A 23,675-nucleotide genomic window follows, 5' to 3' on the forward strand; every position below is an offset into this window, starting at 1 on the left:
ACTAGATCCTTGTGCATAATCTACCATTATAGCTTTTAGTCCGGTTCCAAACATAAAAAATATGTTGACCAAAAGAATTGTATTTAGAGATTCAAAGATGGTACTAGATTCTTTTGAAATACTATAATATTTTGTAACTCCATACATTAGAGAAAAATAAAAAAACAAAAAGCCCAAAATAAAAGCCCGAGTCATTGATTGTTCACGAAAAATTATGTACAATTTGGTTTCTTTATTTATTTATTTCTCCACTCCTCCACACCATTTTGTTGTTTTTCCGGGTTCGTTTTTTCATACGTTGAAATCTAGCATGTGACTTTCTTACGTTTACGCATCGCCATTCATGGGACATTTGATTTCTTTATTTGACTTCTTTTAACGTCATATATAGCAAATATATATTAAATTTTATGTTCCATTTTCTTGTTGATAGTTTTTTTCACGTGTATTCTCCAAATGGAATTTGTATCAAAGTAGATGTTATGTACGTTGCACACAACACTTTTGCATGTGAATTTATATTGATGATGTCATGTTTTGTTTTTATGTACTTAATGTAATAACAGGTGGTTGAGTAGCATGGCATGTAGCAAGTGGATGTATTGTAATCTAAGCATAACTCGCTTTGCTTGTGTACGAGGTGTTCTCTATTATAATAAAACAACGGATGTTTGGGGTTCCAAAACCAACCATAATAGGCAATGTAACTGCTTAGAAGGAAATTTGATAGATCTTAAACCAATACTTTTAGAAGACTAGTGAGGAAACACTCCCTTATCATCTTTTATGTGTCTGTGCATCGATACTAAGTAGTGTATGATTACTCATTAATAAAGTTTATTCATACTACACTTGTACACATCACCTATATTATAAATCTTTGGTGCTAAATGCTAGATGTTTATAAAAATGAACCTCACCTTATTTTTATTAATTTAATTGATATTAATCTTATTTATAAAGAAAATTATGAAAATTAAAAATATAAAAATAAACATACAATTGTTAGGTTTAAGACTGCATGTCTAAGATAAAAATTGCACCAAAATGTTTACCCAATATTAATAAAGTATATTTCAATGGTATGACTAAAACATAAGTTTAAAGTCGTTTGCGGGCCCAAGGTTAACAATGCACCAAAATTTATTCCCAATATTGATAAAGGATATTTCAAAGGTACGACTAAACCTTAAATTTATAGCTGCTGATATAACACTGCAACCGAAAATAAAGTAGGAATTTTTGAACTCCAATTAATTTGAGTTCCCTATTATACCACCTTGTAGACAAATGAGAAATAATGAGTTTCGTTCTTCTACGAGCCCCAGTTGAATTAATCAACGATTTTACTTATTATATTAAGATAACAACCTCATAATTGGAAAGGTTTCATGAAAAATCATCCTCACAATTCGGAGTTTGCTAACATAGATATTCATATTACAGATTACAATAAAAGTAACATTTCTGCCAAGACCATAATATATGTGTATTAATAATGATTTATGTATTTGTTTAAAAAAATTGGATTTTAGATTTCCAAAAAATAACATTTGCGCCAAGACACCAATATATGTCTTAATTACTCCTCAAGACTATATTTTCTTCATCAGCATACGTAACTTAATCATTTATCTTATTTATTAGGAGTTTGATGTCAAAAATAACTTAAATAGTTTTGAATTGATCTTCTTTTGTTTGTTAAAACTTAGGTAATATTGTTTAAAACATGAATTAGTATTCTACAAATTATATTGAAATAGGTTTAGTGGCAAATTAACAAGATGTTTTTTTTTTTTCGTGTGTTAACATCACTTGGAAAAAGTTATCCAATAGCTTTGTACACCCCCTCCCCCGTCTTTCACACACATACACATACACACACATTTCGGTCAGTATTAAGTAATGGTTTGTTTAATTATCCCAACTCCCACAAACGTAATTTTAATTCAAAATCAAGATCTAAAGGCATAATATTCATTGGTATATCATGACTTATATCCTTTGTCAAGCAATATTGATAGGATAACTATGCATTTCATGAAGAAAAGTCTAATTATTTTGAAATTTTTTTGATAAAGTCCTAAATCTTTTTTTTTTGAATAGAATAAACCTGATTGTTTAACATTTTGCCCAAATTAAGGAAAAATGTTTTTTTTATTGGAAAAGATAGATTATGTGATTTTCCCAAAATAACGATACTTTTTTGCACAAAAAAGATTTATGAATTTATTAAAAAATTCCAAAATAATGAGACTTTTCGGTATAAAACTCGGGAAAGTATTTGTTCATTTAAGTAAACACCACTCCCAAAGGCACAAGTGTAATAAAAAATTTAGGTCAAAAATCTTCATATTTGGTGATATATCATGACTTATATCCCTTATCAACTAATATTAATATTCCTCTCGTCAACTAATATTAATATTCCTCTCGTCGATGATTTGCGATCAAAACGTGGTTTGAATACATATAAAAGGATTCACATATGTTGACGTGACTGTGTGTTTGATAAACAAAGTATTTATAACATTAAGAAAAGACAGACAAAAGCTAAGATAACACATAAAAATACCTTATATATTTTACCATATTTATTGATAAAAAGGAAATGCATCAATTTTCCCACTTCGTTCGACAATACTGAGTTGAAGTTACCCACAATACAACATTATTAATAGGCTGCAACTATTTTGTTTCATGCAAAATGGTTGCTAGCTCTATCTTTATTTTAATATCACTATTTAAACTTCACATTTTCTAAAGGTAAGTAACGCGGCAGAGAGAAATATCATTTTTTCTCGAAAGGGATAGTTATTTGTTAGGAGCCCAACATAATTATTTTTCAACAGCAACGGGAGAGAACTCTAGGTTGGTTGAAGAGTTGAGTGATGAAATTCTTTGAGACTGTTTGGCAATTATTGCAGCAGTGGAGGGGTTTTGGTCCAAGACAACTTGGTATCCGTCACCCCAGTTATCCATTCCTTCTGCCATGACTTGCCAAAAAGTTGTACCCGAACACGACCCCCGGTTTCTTGCACTTTCATAGGCCGTGTTGAATATCCCACCAAAGTACTCATCCCTTGCTTCTACGGTGTAACCTGAAGACCAAGAGGACTTGCCAAATTCTGCAATTAGTAAAGGTTTTCTCAAGATGGAATCACAATCCTCTATATGTGCATTAATCCATTTTTCAACAAATTTAGCTCGAGCTTCATCGCTAGCTCCCGGAACCCTAAGTCAAAAATCAAAATATCCACATATGTTATTTAATAAAATTAAATAACATAAAAGATTGTTTTAGTTATAAATAAGAAACATGCGTTTCATGAAACATTTTTAGGATGCTAACTACGTTCGGATGTTGGCTAGCGTGACATGCAAAGTATATATACGAACAAAGGCATTGTGATGGAGTTTATATGTCGGTAAAGACTCGATCATACCATTGGTCGGGATACAGATGGATTGTAGCAAAATCCACATTGCTTACGCCGTTGTTTGTAATGAAGTCGGTTCCTACTTCATAGCCCGGATTGTTTTGCTTCTTTTCAGGCATTGATTCCCCATAAAACCCTTCAAGTCCGATTTCGAGAAGATGGTTCTTATCAATGGACTTTATTTCAGCTGCCATTTCTACTATCCATTCCTGCACAAAGAAGACATATAGATGGTTATAGGTTATGCACCATATAGTTTCATAAAAAACCAGTTTCCTCTATGTACTCCTATCATTTGAAAGCAAAAGATTTTCTTCTTTCTAGATAATTGATTCGGGCATTTTCTCATATGAGCATCTTAACCGTGAGTAAACAGAGAAAACAAGAACCTGTAGAAATTTCCCTGATAGATCAGACTGGCAGCGGGGTTCGTTCATTAGCTCCCATGCAAAGATGGTGGAATCATCCTTGTAGTCAACCCCGGTGATTGAGTTGCGTCTCGTAAGAATGGTCTGTAGCAAAACAGTATTTGCAACATGTTCAAATTTTCTAACAAAATGCAAATACAGCTGTTGTAGAAAATTTTTGTGATATAATGGAAACAATGTTTCCCAAACATATATATATATATATATATATATATATATATATATATATATATATATATATATATATATATATATATATATACCTTCAAATGATTCTTATAATATCCTTTAACTAGAACGTTAGTAAAGAACTCATCATCACTATTCAAGTATTGTCCTCCATGATCCCTTGCCCACTGAACATATTGTTTTTTACCTCCAAAATCATCCCAGTTATTAACCAAGCTAAGAATCAAGTGAATCCCGTACTTTTTCGCTTCTGATATCACAAAATCCAATCCCTGGAATGAAAAGGTGTAGATGGTTATCACAAGTAACATAAAACAGAGGTGTTAAGTGTTTGTGATATTGATTATTACTAAATTTTATTTCAATACGTCCGTGTGGATTTGTCGTATGGTTGATAAGAAATTACTTTTTAATGTTTACAGATCATCTTGAATAAAAAATAGAGACTAAAATAATCAATAAAGTTACCTTAAACATGTCCTCATTGTAAAAACCGGGAGAGGTTTGCAGGGGTTTGTTGCCACCATCACTAAAAGCCCAAGTCCTAACCAGGTTCATTCCTATCTTGGAAGATTCTTGAAATGCATCTGTGACCTTCACCCTTGTAGATGGATCAGAAGCCATACACATTAACCAGTAGGCGTTAAAGCCATTAAAATACAACGGCTTTCCATTAACCTTGAAATGACGTGTCCTTGTCTCCACAAAACTATCGTTAATGGTTGACGGGTGGCATTTACCCTTGCAATCTCCTTTTAGAACTGCATTTCCTTTTCCTGGCATGGTTAAAAAATCGCTAATCTTTAATAGTGGATATATGAAATAGGAAAGTTAGTAACCAATATTTAGAGTAATGGATGGAAAGTAGTGTGTTTTCTCTTGTCCACTTAGGTCGTGGAGTATTTATATCGCATGTCTTGTTAAGAATCTAGTTGGAAGTGGGGACCTCATCATATTTATTATGTAACTTAACGATACATATGCATCATCATTCATAAGGAATAACAAGCGACTTTGCGATGCCCATGCACGGTGCCATACTTTTGGTTGCAAGACACACAAACATTTGTTACTCCAAATGGAAAAGCAAAAGAAAATATGATCTTGCCTTTTCAAATACTATTGTTGGTATGTTATGTTTGGATACTAGATCCTTGTGCATAATCTACCATTAAAAGATTAGCTTTTAGTCCGGTTCCAAACATAAAAAATATGTTGACCAAAAGAATTGTATTTAGAGATTCAAAGATGGTACTAGATTCTTTTGAAATACTATAATATTTTGTAACTCCATACATTAGAGAAAAATAAAAAAACAAAAAGCCCAAAATAAAAGCCCGAGTCATTGATTGTTCACGAAAAATTATGTACAATTTGGTTTCTTTATTTATTTATTTCTCCACTCCTCCACACCATTTTGTTGTTTTTCCGGGTTCGTTTTTTCATACGTTGAAATCTAGCATGTGACTTTCTTACGTTTACGCATCGCCATTCATGGGACATTTGATTTCTTTATTTGACTTCTTTTAACGTCATATATAGCAAATATATATTAAATTTTATGTTCCATTTTCTTGTTGATAGTTTTTTTCACGTGTATTCTCCAAATGGAATTTGTATCAAAGTAGATGTTATGTACGTTGCACACAACACTTTTGCATGTGAATTTATATTGATGATGTCATGTTTTGTTTTTATGTACTTAATGTAATAACAGGTGGTTGAGTAGCATGGCATGTAGCAAGTGGATGTATTGTAATCTAAGCATAACTCGCTTTGCTTGTGTACGAGGTGTTCTCTATTATAATAAAACAACGGATGTTTGGGGTTCCAAAACCAACCATAATAGGCAATGTAACTGCTTAGAAGGAAATTTGATAGATCTTAAACCAATACTTTTAGAAGACTAGTGAGGAAACACTCCCTTATCATCTTTTATGTGTCTGTGCATCGATACTAAGTAGTGTATGATTACTCATTAATAAAGTTTATTCATACTACACTTGTACACATCACCTATATTATAAATCTTTGGTGCTAAATGCTAGATGTTTATAAAAATGAACCTCACCTTATTTTTATTAATTTAATTGATATTAATCTTATTTATAAAGAAAATTATGAAAATTAAAAATATAAAAATAAACATACAATTGTTAGGTTTAAGACTGCATGTCTAAGATAAAAATTGCACCAAAATGTTTACCCAATATTAATAAAGTATATTTCAATGGTATGACTAAAACATAAGTTTAAAGTCGTTTGCGGGCCCAAGGTTAACAATGCACCAAAATTTATTCCCAATATTGATAAAGGATATTTCAAAGGTACGACTAAACCTTAAATTTATAGCTGCTGATATAACACTGCAACCGAAAATAAAGTAGGAATTTTTGAACTCCAATTAATTTGAGTTCCCTATTATACCACCTTGTAGACAAATGAGAAATAATGAGTTTCGTTCTTCTACGAGCCCCAGTTGAATTAATCAACGATTTTACTTATTATATTAAGATAACAACCTCATAATTGGAAAGGTTTCATGAAAAATCATCCTCACAATTCGGAGTTTGCTAACATAGATATTCATATTACAGATTACAATAAAAGTAACATTTCTGCCAAGACCATAATATATGTGTATTAATAATGATTTATGTATTTGTTTAAAAAAATTGGATTTTAGATTTCCAAAAAATAACATTTGCGCCAAGACACCAATATATGTCTTAATTACTCCTCAAGACTATATTTTCTTCATCAGCATACGTAACTTAATCATTTATCTTATTTATTAGGAGTTTGATGTCAAAAATAACTTAAATAGTTTTGAATTGATCTTCTTTTGTTTGTTAAAACTTAGGTAATATTGTTTAAAACATGAATTAGTATTCTACAAATTATATTGAAATAGGTTTAGTGGCAAATTAACAAGATGTTTTTTTTTTTTCGTGTGTTAACATCACTTGGAAAAAGTTATCCAATAGCTTTGTACACCCCCTCCCCCGTCTTTCACACACATACACATACACACACATTTCGGTCAGTATTAAGTAATGGTTTGTTTAATTATCCCAACTCCCACAAACGTAATTTTAATTCAAAATCAAGATCTAAAGGCATAATATTCATTGGTATATCATGACTTATATCCTTTGTCAAGCAATATTGATAGGATAACTATGCATTTCATGAAGAAAAGTCTAATTATTTTGAAATTTTTTTGATAAAGTCCTAAATCTTTTTTTTTTGAATAGAATAAACCTGATTGTTTAACATTTTGCCCAAATTAAGGAAAAATGTTTTTTTTATTGGAAAAGATAGATTATGTGATTTTCCCAAAATAACGATACTTTTTTGCACAAAAAAGATTTATGAATTTATTAAAAAATTCCAAAATAATGAGACTTTTCGGTATAAAACTCGGGAAAGTATTTGTTCATTTAAGTAAACACCACTCCCAAAGGCACAAGTGTAATAAAAAATTTAGGTCAAAAATCTTCATATTTGGTGATATATCATGACTTATATCCCTTATCAACTAATATTAATATTCCTCTCGTCAACTAATATTAATATTCCTCTCGTCGATGATTTGCGATCAAAACGTGGTTTGAATACATATAAAAGGATTCACATATGTTGACGTGACTGTGTGTTTGATAAACAAAGTATTTATAACATTAAGAAAAGACAGACAAAAGCTAAGATAACACATAAAAATACCTTATATATTTTACCATATTTATTGATAAAAAGGAAATGCATCAATTTTCCCACTTCGTTCGACAATACTGAGTTGAAGTTACCCACAATACAACATTATTAATAGGCTGCAACTATTTTGTTTCATGCAAAATGGTTGCTAGCTCTATCTTTATTTTAATATCACTATTTAAACTTCACATTTTCTAAAGGTAAGTAACGCGGCAGAGAGAAATATCATTTTTTCTCGAAAGGGATAGTTATTTGTTAGGAGCCCAACATAATTATTTTTCAACAGCAACGGGAGAGAACTCTAGGTTGGTTGAAGAGTTGAGTGATGAAATTCTTTGAGACTGTTTGGCAATTATTGCAGCAGTGGAGGGGTTTTGGTCCAAGACAACTTGGTATCCGTCACCCCAGTTATCCATTCCTTCTGCCATGACTTGCCAAAAAGTTGTACCCGAACACGACCCCCGGTTTCTTGCACTTTCATAGGCCGTGTTGAATATCCCACCAAAGTACTCATCCCTTGCTTCTACGGTGTAACCTGAAGACCAAGAGGACTTGCCAAATTCTGCAATTAGTAAAGGTTTTCTCAAGATGGAATCACAATCCTCTATATGTGCATTAATCCATTTTTCAACAAATTTAGCTCGAGCTTCATCGCTAGCTCCCGGAACCCTAAGTCAAAAATCAAAATATCCACATATGTTATTTAATAAAATTAAATAACATAAAAGATTGTTTTAGTTATAAATAAGAAACATGCGTTTCATGAAACATTTTTAGGATGCTAACTACGTTCGGATGTTGGCTAGCGTGACATGCAAAGTATATATACGAACAAAGGCATTGTGATGGAGTTTATATGTCGGTAAAGACTCGATCATACCATTGGTCGGGATACAGATGGATTGTAGCAAAATCCACATTGCTTACGCCGTTGTTTGTAATGAAGTCGGTTCCTACTTCATAGCCCGGATTGTTTTGCTTCTTTTCAGGCATTGATTCCCCATAAAACCCTTCAAGTCCGATTTCGAGAAGATGGTTCTTATCAATGGACTTTATTTCAGCTGCCATTTCTACTATCCATTCCTGCACAAAGAAGACATATAGATGGTTATAGGTTATGCACCATATAGTTTCATAAAAAACCAGTTTCCTCTATGTACTCCTATCATTTGAAAGCAAAAGATTTTCTTCTTTCTAGATAATTGATTCGGGCATTTTCTCATATGAGCATCTTAACCGTGAGTAAACAGAGAAAACAAGAACCTGTAGAAATTTCCCTGATAGATCAGACTGGCAGCGGGGTTCGTTCATTAGCTCCCATGCAAAGATGGTGGAATCATCCTTGTAGTCAACCCCGGTGATTGAGTTGCGTCTCGTAAGAATGGTCTGTAGCAAAACAGTATTTGCAACATGTTCAAATTTTCTAACAAAATGCAAATACAGCTGTTGTAGAAAATTTTTGTGATATAATGGAAACAATGTTTCCCAAACATATATATATATATATATATATATATATATATATATATATATATATATATATACCTTCAAATGATTCTTATAATATCCTTTAACTAGAACGTTAGTAAAGAACTCATCATCACTATTCAAGTATTGTCCTCCATGATCCCTTGCCCACTGAACATATTGTTTTTTACCTCCAAAATCATCCCAGTTATTAACCAAGCTAAGAATCAAGTGAATCCCGTACTTTTTCGCTTCTGATATCACAAAATCCAATCCCTGGAATGAAAAGGTGTAGATGGTTATCACAAGTAACATAAAACAGAGGTGTTAAGTGTTTGTGATATTGATTATTACTAAATTTTATTTCAATACGTCCGTGTGGATTTGTCGTATGGTTGATAAGAAATTACTTTTTAATGTTTACAGATCATCTTGAATAAAAAATAGAGACTAAAATAATCAATAAAGTTACCTTAAACATGTCCTCATTGTAAAAACCGGGAGAGGTTTGCAGGGGTTTGTTGCCACCATCACTAAAAGCCCAAGTCCTAACCAGGTTCATTCCTATCTTGGAAGATTCTTGAAATGCATCTGTGACCTTCACCCTTGTAGATGGATCAGAAGCCATACACATTAACCAGTAGGCGTTAAAGCCATTAAAATACAACGGCTTTCCATTAACCTTGAAATGACGTGTCCTTGTCTCCACAAAACTATCGTTAATGGTTGACGGGTGGCATTTACCCTTGCAATCTCCTTTTAGAACTGCATTTCCTTTTCCTGGCATGGTTAAAAAATCGCTAATCTTTAATAGTGGATATATGAAATAGGAAAGTTAGTAACCAATATTTAGAGTAATGGATGGAAAGTAGTGTGTTTTCTCTTGTCCACTTAGGTCGTGGAGTATTTATATCGCATGTCTTGTTAAGAATCTAGTTGGAAGTGGGGACCTCATCATATTTATTATGTAACTTAACGATACATATGCATCATCATTCATAAGGAATAACAAGCGACTTTGCGATGCCCATGCACGGTGCCATACTTTTGGTTGCAAGACACACAAACATTTGTTACTCCAAATGGAAAAGCAAAAGAAAATATGATCTTGCCTTTTCAAATACTATTGTTGGTATGTTATGTTTGGATACTAGATCCTTGTGCATAATCTACCATTAAAAGATTAGCTTTTAGTCCGGTTCCAAACATAAAAAATATGTTGACCAAAAGAATTGTATTTAGAGATTCAAAGATGGTACTAGATTCTTTTGAAATACTATAATATTTTGTAACTCCATACATTAGAGAAAAATAAAAAAACAAAAAGCCCAAAATAAAAGCCCGAGTCATTGATTGTTCACGAAAAATTATGTACAATTTGGTTTCTTTATTTATTTATTTCTCCACTCCTCCACACCATTTTGTTGTTTTTCCGGGTTCGTTTTTTCATACGTTGAAATCTAGCATGTGACTTTCTTACGTTTACGCATCGCCATTCATGGGACATTTGATTTCTTTATTTGACTTCTTTTAACGTCATATATAGCAAATATATATTAAATTTTATGTTCCATTTTCTTGTTGATAGTTTTTTTCACGTGTATTCTCCAAATGGAATTTGTATCAAAGTAGATGTTATGTACGTTGCACACAACACTTTTGCATGTGAATTTATATTGATGATGTCATGTTTTGTTTTTATGTACTTAATGTAATAACAGGTGGTTGAGTAGCATGGCATGTAGCAAGTGGATGTATTGTAATCTAAGCATAACTCGCTTTGCTTGTGTACGAGGTGTTCTCTATTATAATAAAACAACGGATGTTTGGGGTTCCAAAACCAACCATAATAGGCAATGTAACTGCTTAGAAGGAAATTTGATAGATCTTAAACCAATACTTTTAGAAGACTAGTGAGGAAACACTCCCTTATCATCTTTTATGTGTCCGTGCATCGATACTAAGTAGTGTATGATTACTCATTAATAAAGTTTATTCATACTACACTTGTACACATCACCTATATTATAAATCTTTGGTGCTAAATGCTAGATGTTTATAAAAATGAACCTCACCTTATTTTTATTAATTTAATTGATATTAATCTTATTTATAAAGAAAATTATGAAAATTAAAAATATAAAAATAAACATACAATTGTTAGGTTTAAGACTGCATGTCTAAGATAAAAATTGCACCAAAATGTTTACCCAATATTAATAAAGTATATTTCAATGGTATGACTAAAACATAAGTTTACAGTCGTTTGCGGGCCCAAGGTTAACAATGCACCAAAATTTATTCCCAATATTGATAAAGGATATTTCAAAGGTACGACTAAACCTTAAATTTATAGCTGCTGATATAACACTGCAACCGAAAATAAAGTAGGAATTTTTGAACTCCAATTAATTTGAGTTCCCTATTATACCATCTTGTAGACAAATGAGAAATAATGAGTTTCGTTCTTCTACGAGCCCCAGTTGAATTAATCAACGATTTTACTTATTATATTAAGATAACAACCTCATAATTGGAAAGGTTTCATGAAAAATCATCCTCACAATTCGGAGTTTGCTAACATAGATATTCATATTACAGATTACAACAAAAGTAACATTTCTGCCAAGACCATAATATATGTGTATTAATAAAGATTTATGTATTTGTTTAAAAAAATTGGATTTTAGATTTCCAAAAAATAACATTTGCGCCAAGACACCAATATATGTCTTAATTACTCCTCAAGACTATATTTTCTTCATCAGCATACGTAACTTAATCATTTATCTTATTTATTAGGAGTTTGATGTCAAAAATAACTTAAATAGTTTTGAATTGATCTTCTTTTGTTTGTTAAAACTTAGGTAATATTGTTTAAAACATGAATTAGTATTCTACAAATTATATTGAAATAGGTTTAGTGGCAAATTAACAAGATGTTTTTTTTTTTCGTGTGTTAACATCACTTGGAAAAAGTTATCCAATAGCTTTGTACACCCCCTCCCCCGTCTTTCACACACATACACATACACACACATTTCGGTCAGTATTAAGTAATGGTTTGTTTAATTATCCCAACTCCCACAAACGTAATTTTAATTCAAAATCAAGATCTAAAGGCATAATATTCATTGGTATATCATGACTTATATCCTTTGTCAAGCAATATTGATAGGATAACTATGCATTTCATGAAGAAAAGTCTAATTATTTTGAAATTTTTTTGATAAAGTCCTAAATCTTTTTTTTTTTTTGAATAGAATAAACCTGATTGTTTAACATTTTGCCCAAATTAAGGAAAAATGTTTTTTTTATTGGAAAAGATAGATTATGTGATTTTCCCAAAATAACGATACTTTTTTGCACAAAAAAAGATTTATGAATTTATTAAAAAATTCCAAAATAATGAGACTTTTCGGTATAAAACTCGGGAAAGTATTTGTTCATTTAAGTAAACACCACTCCCAAAGGCACAAGTGTAATAAAAAATTTAGGTCAAAAATCTTCATATTTGGTGATATATCATGACTTATATCCCTTATCAACTAATATTAATATTCCTCTCGTCAACTAATATTAATATTCCTCTCGTCGATGATTTGCGATCAAAACGTGGTTTGAATACATATAAAAGGATTCACATATGTTGACGTGACTGTGTGTTTGATAAACAAAGTATTTATAACATTAAGAAAAGACAGACAAAAGCTAAGATAACACATAAAAATACCTTATATATTTTACCATATTTATTGATAAAAAGGAAATGGATCAATTTTCCCACTTCGTTCGACAATACTGAGTTGAAGTTACCCACAGTACAACATTATTAATAGGCTGCAACTATTTTGTTTCATGCAAAATGGTTGCTAGCTCTATCTTTATTTTCATATCACTATTTAAACTTCACATTTTCTAAAGGTAAGTAACGCGGCAGAGAGAAATATCATTTTTTCTCGAAAGGGATAGTTATTTGTTAGGAGCCCAACATAATTATTTTTCAACAGCAACGGGAGAGAACTCTAGGTTGGTTGAAGAGTTGAGTGATGAAATTCTTTGAGACTGTTTGGCAATTATTGCAGCAGTGGAGGGGTTTTGGTCCAAGACAACTTGGTATCCGTCACCCCAGTTATCCATTCCTTCTGCCATGACTTGCCAAAAAGTTGTACCCGAACACGACCCCCGGTTTCTTGAACTTTCATAGGCCGTGTTGAATATCCCACCAAAGTACTCATCCCTTGCTTCTACGGTGTAACCTGAAGACCAAGAGGACTTGCCAAATTCTGCAATCAGTAAAGGTTTTCTCAAGATGGAATCACAATCCTCAATATGTGCATTAATCCATTTTTCAACAAATTTAGCTCGAGCTTCATCGCTAGCTCCTGGAACCCTAAGTCAAAAATCAAAATATCCACATATGTTATTCAATAAAATTAAATAACATAAAAGATTGTTTTAGTTATAAATAAGAAACATGCGTTTCATGAAACATTTTTAGGATGCTAACTACGTTCGGATGTTGGCTAGCGTGACATGCAAAGTATATATACGAACAAAAGCATTGTGATGGAGTTTATATGTCGGTAAAGACTCGATCATACCATTGGTCGGGATAAAGATGGATTGTAGCAAAATCCACATTGCTGACGCCGTTGTTTGTAATGAAGTCGGTCCCTACTTCATAGCCCGGATTGTTTTGCTTCTTTTCAGGCATTGATTCCCCATAAAACCCTTCAAGTCCGATTTCGAGAAGATGGTTCTTATCAATGGACTTTATTTCAGCTGCCATTTCTACTATCCATTCCTGCACAAAGAAGAGATACAGATGGTTATAGGTTATGCACCATATAGTTTCATAAAAAACCAGTTTCCTCTATGTACTCCTATCATTTGAAAGTAAAAGATTTTCTTCTTTCTAGATAATTGATTCGGGCATTTTCTCATATGAACAACTTAACCGTGAGTAAACAGAGAAAACAAGAACCTGTAGAAATTTCCCTGATAGATCAGACTGGCAGCGGGGTTCGTTCATTAGCTCCCATGCAAAGATGGTGGAATCATCCTTGTAGTCAACCCCGGTGATTGAGTTGCGTCTCGTAAGAATGGTCTGTAGCAAAACAGTATTTGCAACATGTTCAAATTTTCTAACAAAATGCAAATACAGCTGTTGTAGAAAATTTTTGTGATATAATGGAAACAATGTTTTCCAAACATATATATATATATATATATATATATATATATATATATATATATATATATATATATATATATATATATATATACCTTCAAATGATTCTTATAATATCCTTTAACTACAACGTTAGTAAAGAACTCATCATCACTATTCAAGTATTGTCCTCCATGATCCCTTGCCCACTGAACATATTGTTTTTTACCTCCAAAATCATCCCAGTTATTAACCAAGCTGAGAATCAAGTGAATCCCGTACTTTTTCGCTTCTGATATCACAAAATCCAATCCCTGGAATGAAAAGGTGTAGATGGTTATCACAAGTAACATAAAACAGAGGTGTTAAGTGTTTGTGATATTGATTATTACTAAATTTTATTTCAATACGTCCGTGTGGATTTGTCGTATGGTTGATAAGAAATTACTTTTTAATGTTCACAGATCATCTTGAATAAAAAATAGAGACTAAAATAATCAATAAAGTTACGTTAAACATGTCCTCATTGTAAAAACCGGGAGAGGTTTGCAGGGGTTTGTTGCCACCATCACTAAAAGCCCAAGTCCTAACCAGGTTCATTCCTATCTTGGAAGATTCTTGAAATGCATCTGTGACCTTCACCCTTGTAGATGGATCAGAAGCCATACACATTAACCAGTAGGCATTAAAGCCATTAAAATACAACGGCTTTCCATTAACCTTGAAATGACGTGTCCTTGTCTCCACAAAACTATCGTTAATGGTTGACGGGTGGCATTTACCCTTGGAATCTCCTTTTAGAACTGCATTTCCTTTTCCTGGCATGGTTAAAAAATCGCTAATCTTTAATAGTGGATATATGAAATAGGAAAGTTAGTAACCAATATTTAGAGTAATGGATGGAAAGTAGTGTGTTTTCTCTTGTCCACTTAGGTCGTGGAGTATTTATATCGCATGTCTTGTTAAGAATCTAGTTGGAAGTGGGGACCTCATCATATTTATTATGTAACTTAACGATACATATGCATCATCATTCATAAGGAATAACAAGCGACTTTGCGATGCCCATGCACGGTGCCATACTTTTGGTTGCAAGACACACAAACATTTGTTACTCCAAATGGAAAAGCAAAAGAAAATATGATATTGCCTTTCAAATACTATTGTAGGTATGTTATGTTTGGATACTAGATCCTTGTGCATAATCTACCATTAAAAGATTAGCTTTTAGTCCGGTTCCAAACATAAAAAATATGTTGACCAAAAGATTTGTATTTAAAGATTCAAAGATGGTACTAGATTCTTTTGAAATACTATAGTATTTTGTAACTCCGTACATTAGAGAAAAATAAAAAAAACAAAAAGCCCAAAATAAAAGCCCGAGTCATTGATTGTTCACGAAAAATTATGTACAATTTGGTTTATTTATTTATTTATTTCTCCACTCCTCCACACCATTTTGTTGTTTTTCCGGGTTCGTTTTTTCATACGTTGAAATCTAGCATGTGACTTTCTTATGTTTACGCATCGCCATTCATGGGACATTTGATTTCTTTATTTGACTTCTTTTAACGTCATATATAGCAAATATATATTAAATTTTATGTTCCATTTTCTTGTTGATAGTTTTTTTCACGTGTATTCTCCAAATGGAATTTGTATCAAAGTAGATGTTATGTATGTTGCACACAACACTTTTGCATGTGAATTTATATTGATGATGTCATGTTTTGTTTTTGTGTACTTAATGTAATAACAAGTGGTTGAGTAGCATGGCATGTAGCAAGTGGATATATTGTAATCTGAGCATAACTCGCTTTGCTTGTGTACGAGGTGTTCTCTATTATACTAAAACAACGGATGTTTGGGGTTCCAAAACCAACCATAATAGGCAATGTAACTGCTTAGAAGGAAATTTGATAGATCTTAAACCAATACTTTTAGAAGACTAGTGAGGAAACACTCCCTTATCATCTTTTATGTGTCCGTGCTTCGATACTAAGTAGTTTATGATTACTCATTAATAAAGTTTATTCATACTACACTTGTACACATCACCTATATTATAAATCTTTGGTGATAAATGCTAGATGTTTATAAAAATGAACCTCACCTTATTTTTATTAATTGAATTGATATTAATCTTATTTATAAAGAAATCTATGAAAATTAAAAATATAAAAATAAACATCCAATTGTTAGGTTTAAGACTGCATGCCTAAGATAAATATTGCACCAAAATGTCTACCCAATATTGATAAAGTATATTTCAATGGTATGACTAAAACATAAGTTTACAGTCGTTTGCGGGCCCAAGGTTAACAATGCACCAAAATTTATTCCCAATATTGATAAAGGATATTTCAAAGGTACGACTAAACCTTAAATTTATAGCTGCTGATATAACCCTGCAACCGAAAATAAAGTAGGAATTTTTGAACTCCAATTAATTTGAGTTCCCTATTATACCGTCTTGTAGACAAATGAGAAATAATGAGTTTCCTTCTTCTACGAGCCCAGTTGAATTAATCAATGATTTTACTTATTATATTAAGATAACAACCTCATAATTGGAAAGGTTTCATGAAAAATCATCATCACAATTCGGAGTTTGCTAACATAGATATTCATATTACAGATTACAATAAAAGTAACATTTCTGCCAAGACCATAATATATGTGTATTAATAATGATTTATGTATTTGTTTAAAAAAATTGGATTTTAGATTTCCAAAAAATAATATTTGCTCCAAGACACCAATATATGTCTTAATTACTCCTCAAGACTATATTTTCTTCATCAGCATACGTAACTTAATCATTTATCTTATTTATTAGGAGTTTGATGTCAAAAATAACTTAAATAGTTTTGAATTGATCTTCTTTTGTTTGTTAAAACTTAGGTAATATTGTTTAAAACATGAATTAGTATTCTACAAATTATATTGAAATAGGTTTAGTGGCAAATTCACAAGATGTTTTTTTTTTTCGTGTGTTAACATCACTTGGAAAAAGTTATCCAATAGCTTTGTACACCCCCTCCCCCGTCTTTCACACACATACACATACACACACATTTCGGTCAGAATTAAGTAATGGTTTGTTTAATTATCCCAACTCCCACAAACGTAATTTTAATTCAAAATCAAGATCTAAAGGCATAATATTCATTGGTATATCATGACTTATATCCTTTGTCAAGCAATATTGATAGGATAACTATGCATTTCATGAAGAAAAGTCTAATTATTTTAAAAATTTTTTGATAAAGTACTAAATCTTTTTTTTTTTGAATAGAATAAACCTGATTGTTTAACATTTTGCCCAAATTAAGGAAAAATGTTTTTTTTTATTGGAAAAGATAGATTATGTGATTTTCCCAAAATAACGAGACTTTTTTGCACAAAAAAAGATTTATGAATTTATTAAAAAAATTCCAAAATAATGAGACTTTTCGGTATAAAACTCGGGAAAGTATTTGTTCATTTAAGTAAACACCACTCCCAAAGGCACAAGTGTAATAAAAAATTTAGGTCAAAAATCTTCATATTTGGTGATATATCATGACTTATATCCCTTATCAATTAATATTAATATTCCTCTCGTCAACTAATATTAACATTCCTCTCGTCGATGATTTGCGATCAAAACGTGGTTTGAATACATATAAAAGGATTCACATATGTTGACGTGACTGTGTGTTTGATAAACAAAGTATTTATAACATTAAGAAAAGACAGACAAAAGCTAAGATAACACATAAAAATACCTTATATATTTTACCATATTTATTGATAAAAAGGAAATGCATCAATTTTCCCACTTCGTTCGACAATACTGAGTTGAAGTTACCCACTGTACAACATTATTAATATGCTGCAACTATTTTGTTTCATGCAAAATGGTTGCTAGCTCTATCTTTATTTTCATATCACTATTTAAACTTCACATTTTCTAAAGGTAAGCAACGCGGCAGAGAGAAATATCATTTTTTCTCGAAAGGGATAGTTATTTGTTAGGAGCCCAACATAATTATTTTTCAACAGCAACGGGAGAGAACTCTAGGCTGGTTGAAGAGTTGAGTGATGAAATTCTTTGAGACTGTTTGGCAATTACTGCAGTAGTGGAGGGGTTTTGGTCCAAGACAACTTGGTATCCGTCACCCCAGTTATCCATTCCTTCTGCCATGACTTGCCAAAAAGTTGTACCCGAACACGACCCCCGGTTTCTTGCACTTTCATAGGCCGTGTTGAATATCCCACCAAAGTACTCATCCCTTGCTTCTACGGTGTAACCTGAAGACCAAGAGGACTTGCCAAATTCTGCAATCAGTAAAGGTTTTCTCAAGATGGAATCACAATCCTCAATATGTGCATTAATCCATTTTTCAACAAATTTAGCTCGAGCTTCATCGCTAGCTCCCGGAACCCTAAGTCAAAAATCAAAATATCCACATATGTTATTCAATAAAATTAAATAACATAAAAGATTGTTTTAGTTATAAATTAGAAACATGCGTTTCATGAAACATTTTTAGGATGCTAACTACGTTCGGATGTTGGCTAGCGTGACATGCAAAGTATATATACGAACAAAAGCATTGTGATGGAGTTTATATGTCGGTAAAGACTCGATCATACCATTGGTCGGGATACAGATGGATTGTAGCAAAATCCACATTGCTGACGCCGTTGTTTGTAATGAAGTCGGTCCCTACTTCATAGCCCGGATTGTTTTGCTTCTTTTCAGGCATTGATTCCCCATAAAACCCTTCAAGTCCGATTTCGAGAAGATGGTTCTTATCAATGGACTTTATTTCAGCTGCCATTTCTACTATCCATTCCTGCACAAAGAAGAGATACAGATGGTTATAGGTTATGCACCATATAGTTTTATAAAAAACCAGTTTCCTCTATGTACTCCTATCATTTGAAAGTAAAAGATTTTCTTCTTTCTAGATAATTGATTCGGGCATTTTCTCATATGAACAACTTAACCGTGAGTAAACAGAGAAAACAAGAACCTGTAGAAATTTCCCTGATAGATCAGACTGGCAGCGGGGTTCGTTCATTAGCTCCCATGCAAAGATGGTGGAATCATCCTTGTAGTCAACCCCGGTGATTGAGTTGCGTCTCGTAAGAATGGTCTGTAGCAAAACAATATTTGCAACATGTTCAAATTTTCTAACAAAATGCAAATACAGCTGTTGTAGAAAATTTTTGTGATATAATGGAAACAATGATTTCCAAACATATATATATATACATATATATATATATATATATATATATATATATATATATATATATATATATATATATATATATATATATATATATATACCTTCAAATGATTCTTATAATATCCTTTAACTACAACGTTAGTAAAGAACTCATCATCACTATTCAAGTATTGTCCTCCATGATCCCTTGCCCACTGAACATATTGTTTTTTACCTCCAAAATCATCCCAGTTATTAACCAAGCTGAGAATCAAGTGAATCCCGTACTTTTTCGCTTCTGATATCACAAAATCCAATCCCTGGAATGAAAAGGTGTAGATGGTTATCACAAGTAACATAAAACAGAGGTGTTAAGTGTTTGTGATATTGATTATTACTAAATTTTATTTCAATACGTCCGTGTCGATTTGTCGTATGGTTGATAAGAAATTACTTTTTAATGTTTACAGATCTTCTTGAATAAAAAATAGAGACTAAAATAATCAATAAAGTTACCTTAAACATGTCCTCATTGTAAAAACCGGGAGAGGTTTGCAGGGGTTTGTTGCCACCATCACTAAAAGCCCAAGTCCTAACCAGGTTCATTCCTATCTTGGAAGATTCTTGAAATGCATCTATGACCTTCACCCTTGTAGATGGATCAGAAGCCATACACATTAACCAGTAGGCGTTAAAGCCATTAAAATACAACGGCTTTCCATTAACCATGAAATGATGTGTCCTTGTCTCCACAAAACTATCGTTAATGGTTGACGGGTGGCATTTACCCTTGCAATCTCCTTTTAGAACTGCATTTCCTTTTCCTGGCATGGTTAAAAAATCGCTAATCTTTAATAGTGGATATATAAAATAGGAAAGTTAGTAACCAATATTTAGAGTAATGGATGGAAAGTAGTGTGTTTTCTCTTGTCCACTTAGGTCGTGGAGTATTTATATCGCATGTCTTGTTAAGAATCTAGTTGGAAGTGCGGACCTCATCATATTTATTATGTAACTTAACGATACATATGCATCATCATTCATAAGGAATGACAAGCGACTTTGCGATGCCCATGCACGGTGCCATACTTTTGGTTGCAAGACACACAAACATTTGTTACTCCAAATGGAAAAGCAAAAGAAAATATGATATTGCCTTTTCAAATACTATTGTAGGTATGTTATGTTTGGATACTAGATCCTTGTGCATAATCTACCATTAAAAGATTAGCTTTTAGTCCGGTTCCAAACATAAAAAATATGTTGACCAAAAGATTTGTATTTAGAGATTCAATGATAGTACTAGATTCTTTTGAAATACTATAATATTTTGTAACTCCATACATTAGAGAAAAATAAAAAAACAAAAAGCCCAAAATAAAAGCCCGAGTCATTGATTGTTCACGAAAAACTATGTACAATTTGGTTTATTTATTTATTTATTTCTCCACTCCTCCACACCATTTTGTTGTTTTTCCGGGTTCGTTTTTTCATACGTTGAAATCTAGCATGTGACTTTCTTACGTTTACGCATCGCCATTCATGGGACATTTGGTTTCTTTATTTGACTTCTTTTAACGTCATATATAGAAAATATATATTAAATTTTATGTTCCATTTTCTTGTTGATAGTTTTTATCACGTGTATTCTCCAAATGGAATTTGTATCAAAGTAGATGTTATGTATGTTGCACACAACACTTTTGCATGTGAATTTATATTGATGATGTCATGTTTTGTTTTTATGTACTTAATGTAATAACAGGTGGTTGAGTAGCATGGCATGTAGCAAGTGGATGTATTGTAATCTAAGCATAACTCGCTTTGCTTGTGTACGAGGTGTTCTCTATTATAATAAAACAACGGATGTTTGGGGTTCCAAAACCAACCATAATAGGCAATGTAACTGCTTAGAAGGAAATTTGATAGATCTTAAACCAATACTTTTAGAAGACTAGTGAGGAAACACTCCCTTATCATCTTTTATGTGTCCGTGCATCGATACTAAGTAGTGTATGATTACTCATTAATAAAGTTTATTCATACTACACTTGTACACATCACCTATATTATAAATCTTTGGTGATAAATGCTAGATGTTTATAAAAATGAACCTCACCTTATTTTTATTAATTTAATTGATATTAATCTTATTTATAAAGAAAATTATGAAAATTAAAAATATAAAAATAAACATACAATTGTTAGGTTTAAGAGTGCATGCCTAAGATAAATATTGCACCAAAATGTCTACCCAATATTGATAAAGTATATTTCAATGGTACGACTAAAACATAAGTTTACAGTCGTTTGCGGGCCCAAGGTTAACAATGCACCAAAATTTATTCCCAATATTGATAAAGGATATTTCAAAGGTACGACTAAACCTTAAATTTATAGCTGCTGATATAACCCTGCAACCGAAAATAAAGTAGGAACTTTTGAACTCCAATTAATTTGAGTTCCCTATTATACCATCTTGTAGACAAATGAGAAATAATGAGTTTCGTTCTTCTACGAGTCCCAGTTGAATTAATCAACGATTTTACTTATTATATTAAGATAACAACCTCATAATTGGAAAGGTTTCATGAAAAATCATCATCACAATTCGGAGTTTGCTAACATAGATATTCATATTACATATTACAATAAAAGTAACATTTCTGCCAAGACCATAATATATGTGTATGAATAATGATTTATGTATTTGTTTAAAAAAATTGGATTTTAGATTTATAAAAAATAACATTTGCGCCAAGACACCAATATATGTCTTAATTACTCCTCAAGACTATATTTTCTTCATCAGCATACGTAACTTAATCATTTATCTTATTTATTAGGAGTTTGATGTCAAAAATAACTTAAATAGTTTTGAATTGATCTTCTTTTGTTTGTTAAAACTTAGGTAATATTGTTTAAAACATGAATTAGTATTCTACAAATTATATTGAAATAGGTTTAGTGGCAAATTCACAAGATGTTTTTTTTTTCGTGTGTTAACATCACTTGGAAAAAGTTATCCAATAGCTTTGTACACCCCCTCCCCCGTCTTTCACACACATACACATACACACACATTTCGGTCAGAATTAAGTAATGGTTTGTTTAATTATCCCAACTCCCACAAACGTAATTTTAATTCAAAATCAAGATCTAAAGGCATAATATTCATTGGTATATCATGACTTATATCCTTTGTCAAGCAATATTGATAGGATAACTATGCATTTCATGAAGAAAAGTCTAATTATTTTGAAATTTTTTTGATAAAGTCCTAAATCTTTTTTTTTTTGAATAGAATAAACCTGATTGTTTAACATTATGCCCAAATTAAGGAAAAATGTTTTTTTTTATTGGAAAAGATAGATTATGTGATTTTCCCAAAATAACGATACTTTTTTGCACAAAAAAAGATTTATGAATTTATTAAAAAAATTCCAAAATAATGAGACTTTTCGGTATAAAACTCGGGAAAGTATTTGTTCATTTAAGTAAACACCACTCCCAAAGGCACAAGTGTAATAAAAAATTTAGGTAAAAAATCTTCATATTTGGTGATATATCATGACTTATATCCCTTATCAACTAATATTAATATTCCTCTCGTCAACTAATATTAACATTCCTCTCGTCGATGATTTGCGATCAAAACGTGGTTTGAATACATATAAAAGGATTCACATATGTTGACGTGACTGTGTGTTTGATAAACAAAGTATTTATAACATTAAGAAAAGACAGAAAAAAGCTAAGATAACACATAAAAATACCTTATATATTTTACCATATTTATTGATAAAAAGGAAATGCATCAATTTTCCCACTTCGTTCGACAATACTGAGTTGAAGTTACCCACTGTACAACATTATTAATTGGCTGCAACTATTTTGTTTCATGCAAAATGGTTGCTAGCTCTATCTTTATTTTCATATCACTATTTAAACTTCACATTTTCTAAAGGTAAGTAACGCGGCAGAGAGAAATATCATTTTTTCTCGAAAGGGATAGTTATTTGTTAGGAGCCCAACATAA

At 31.7% G+C, this 23,675-nt stretch overlaps 4 protein-coding genes across 4 annotated transcripts; all 4 read right to left on the reverse strand.

Moving 5' to 3' along the window:
- Positions 1-2,838: 2,838 nt before the first annotated feature.
- LOC145046717 (mannan endo-1,4-beta-mannosidase 4-like) lies at positions 2,839-4,840 on the reverse strand. Its single transcript, XM_078994994.1, has 5 exons — positions 4,526-4,840; positions 4,132-4,329; positions 3,830-3,952; positions 3,447-3,649; positions 2,839-3,235 (listed from the first exon to the last, which is right to left on the reverse strand). The coding sequence occupies exons 1-5, from the start codon at positions 4,838-4,840 to the stop codon at positions 2,839-2,841; spliced, it is 1,236 nt and encodes a 411-aa protein (XP_078851120.1).
- A 3,206-nt stretch (positions 4,841-8,046) lies between these two features.
- LOC145046718 (mannan endo-1,4-beta-mannosidase 4-like) lies at positions 8,047-10,028 on the reverse strand. The gene is made up of 5 exons (XM_078994995.1): positions 9,714-10,028; positions 9,320-9,517; positions 9,038-9,160; positions 8,655-8,857; positions 8,047-8,443 (listed from the first exon to the last, which is right to left on the reverse strand). The coding sequence occupies exons 1-5, from the start codon at positions 10,026-10,028 to the stop codon at positions 8,047-8,049; spliced, it is 1,236 nt and encodes a 411-aa protein (XP_078851121.1).
- Positions 10,029-13,237: 3,209 nt separating this feature from the next.
- LOC145046719 (mannan endo-1,4-beta-mannosidase 4-like) lies at positions 13,238-15,239 on the reverse strand. The gene is made up of 5 exons (XM_078994996.1): positions 14,925-15,239; positions 14,531-14,728; positions 14,229-14,351; positions 13,846-14,048; positions 13,238-13,634 (listed from the first exon to the last, which is right to left on the reverse strand). The coding sequence occupies exons 1-5, from the start codon at positions 15,237-15,239 to the stop codon at positions 13,238-13,240; spliced, it is 1,236 nt and encodes a 411-aa protein (XP_078851122.1).
- Positions 15,240-18,447: 3,208 nt separating this feature from the next.
- Positions 18,448-20,467, reverse strand: LOC145046720 (mannan endo-1,4-beta-mannosidase 4-like). Its single transcript, XM_078994998.1, has 5 exons — positions 20,153-20,467; positions 19,759-19,956; positions 19,439-19,561; positions 19,056-19,258; positions 18,448-18,844 (listed from the first exon to the last, which is right to left on the reverse strand). Exons 1-5 carry the CDS (start codon positions 20,465-20,467, stop codon positions 18,448-18,450), a joined length of 1,236 nt encoding a protein of 411 aa, XP_078851124.1.
- Between the last annotated feature and the right edge of the window lie 3,208 nt (positions 20,468-23,675).

Source organism: Lactuca saligna, chromosome 5 (assembly GCF_052625555.1).
Source record: "Lactuca saligna cultivar CGN05327 chromosome 5, ASM5262555v1, whole genome shotgun sequence".
NCBI lineage: Eukaryota > Viridiplantae > Streptophyta > Magnoliopsida > Asterales > Asteraceae > Lactuca > Lactuca saligna.

Excerpts from the sequence above, each read along its gene's own strand:
- LOC145046719 (XM_078994996.1), bottom strand. The coding sequence starts at position 15,239 with ATGCCAGGAAAAGGAAATGCAGTTCTAAAAGGAGATTCCAAGGGTAAA. Across the intron at positions 14,049-14,228 it reads TATCAGGGAAATTTCTACAG|GAATGGATAGTAGAAATGGC; the intron begins GTTCTTGTTTTC and ends TTCTTTGTGCAG. Across the intron at positions 13,635-13,845 it reads CATCTTTATCCCGACCAATG|GGTTCCAGGAGCTAGCGATG; the intron begins GTATGATCGAGT and ends TTTTTGACTTAG.
- LOC145046718 (XM_078994995.1), bottom strand. The coding sequence starts at position 10,028 with ATGCCAGGAAAAGGAAATGCAGTTCTAAAAGGAGATTGCAAGGGTAAA. Across the intron at positions 9,518-9,713 it reads ACAATGAGGACATGTTTAAG|GGATTGGATTTTGTGATATC; the intron begins GTAACTTTATTG and ends TTTTCATTCCAG. Across the intron at positions 9,161-9,319 it reads ATTATAAGAATCATTTGAAG|ACCATTCTTACGAGACGCAA; the intron begins GTATATATATAT and ends GTTTTGCTACAG.
- LOC145046720 (XM_078994998.1), bottom strand. The coding sequence starts at position 20,467 with ATGCCAGGAAAAGGAAATGCAGTTCTAAAAGGAGATTGCAAGGGTAAA. Across the intron at positions 19,562-19,758 it reads ATTATAAGAATCATTTGAAG|ACCATTCTTACGAGACGCAA; the intron begins GTATATATATAT and ends GTTTTGCTACAG. Across the intron at positions 19,259-19,438 it reads TATCAGGGAAATTTCTACAG|GAATGGATAGTAGAAATGGC; the intron begins GTTCTTGTTTTC and ends TTCTTTGTGCAG.
- LOC145046717 (XM_078994994.1), bottom strand. The coding sequence starts at position 4,840 with ATGCCAGGAAAAGGAAATGCAGTTCTAAAAGGAGATTGCAAGGGTAAA. Across the intron at positions 3,953-4,131 it reads ATTATAAGAATCATTTGAAG|ACCATTCTTACGAGACGCAA; the intron begins GTATATATATAT and ends GTTTTGCTACAG. Across the intron at positions 3,650-3,829 it reads TATCAGGGAAATTTCTACAG|GAATGGATAGTAGAAATGGC; the intron begins GTTCTTGTTTTC and ends TTCTTTGTGCAG.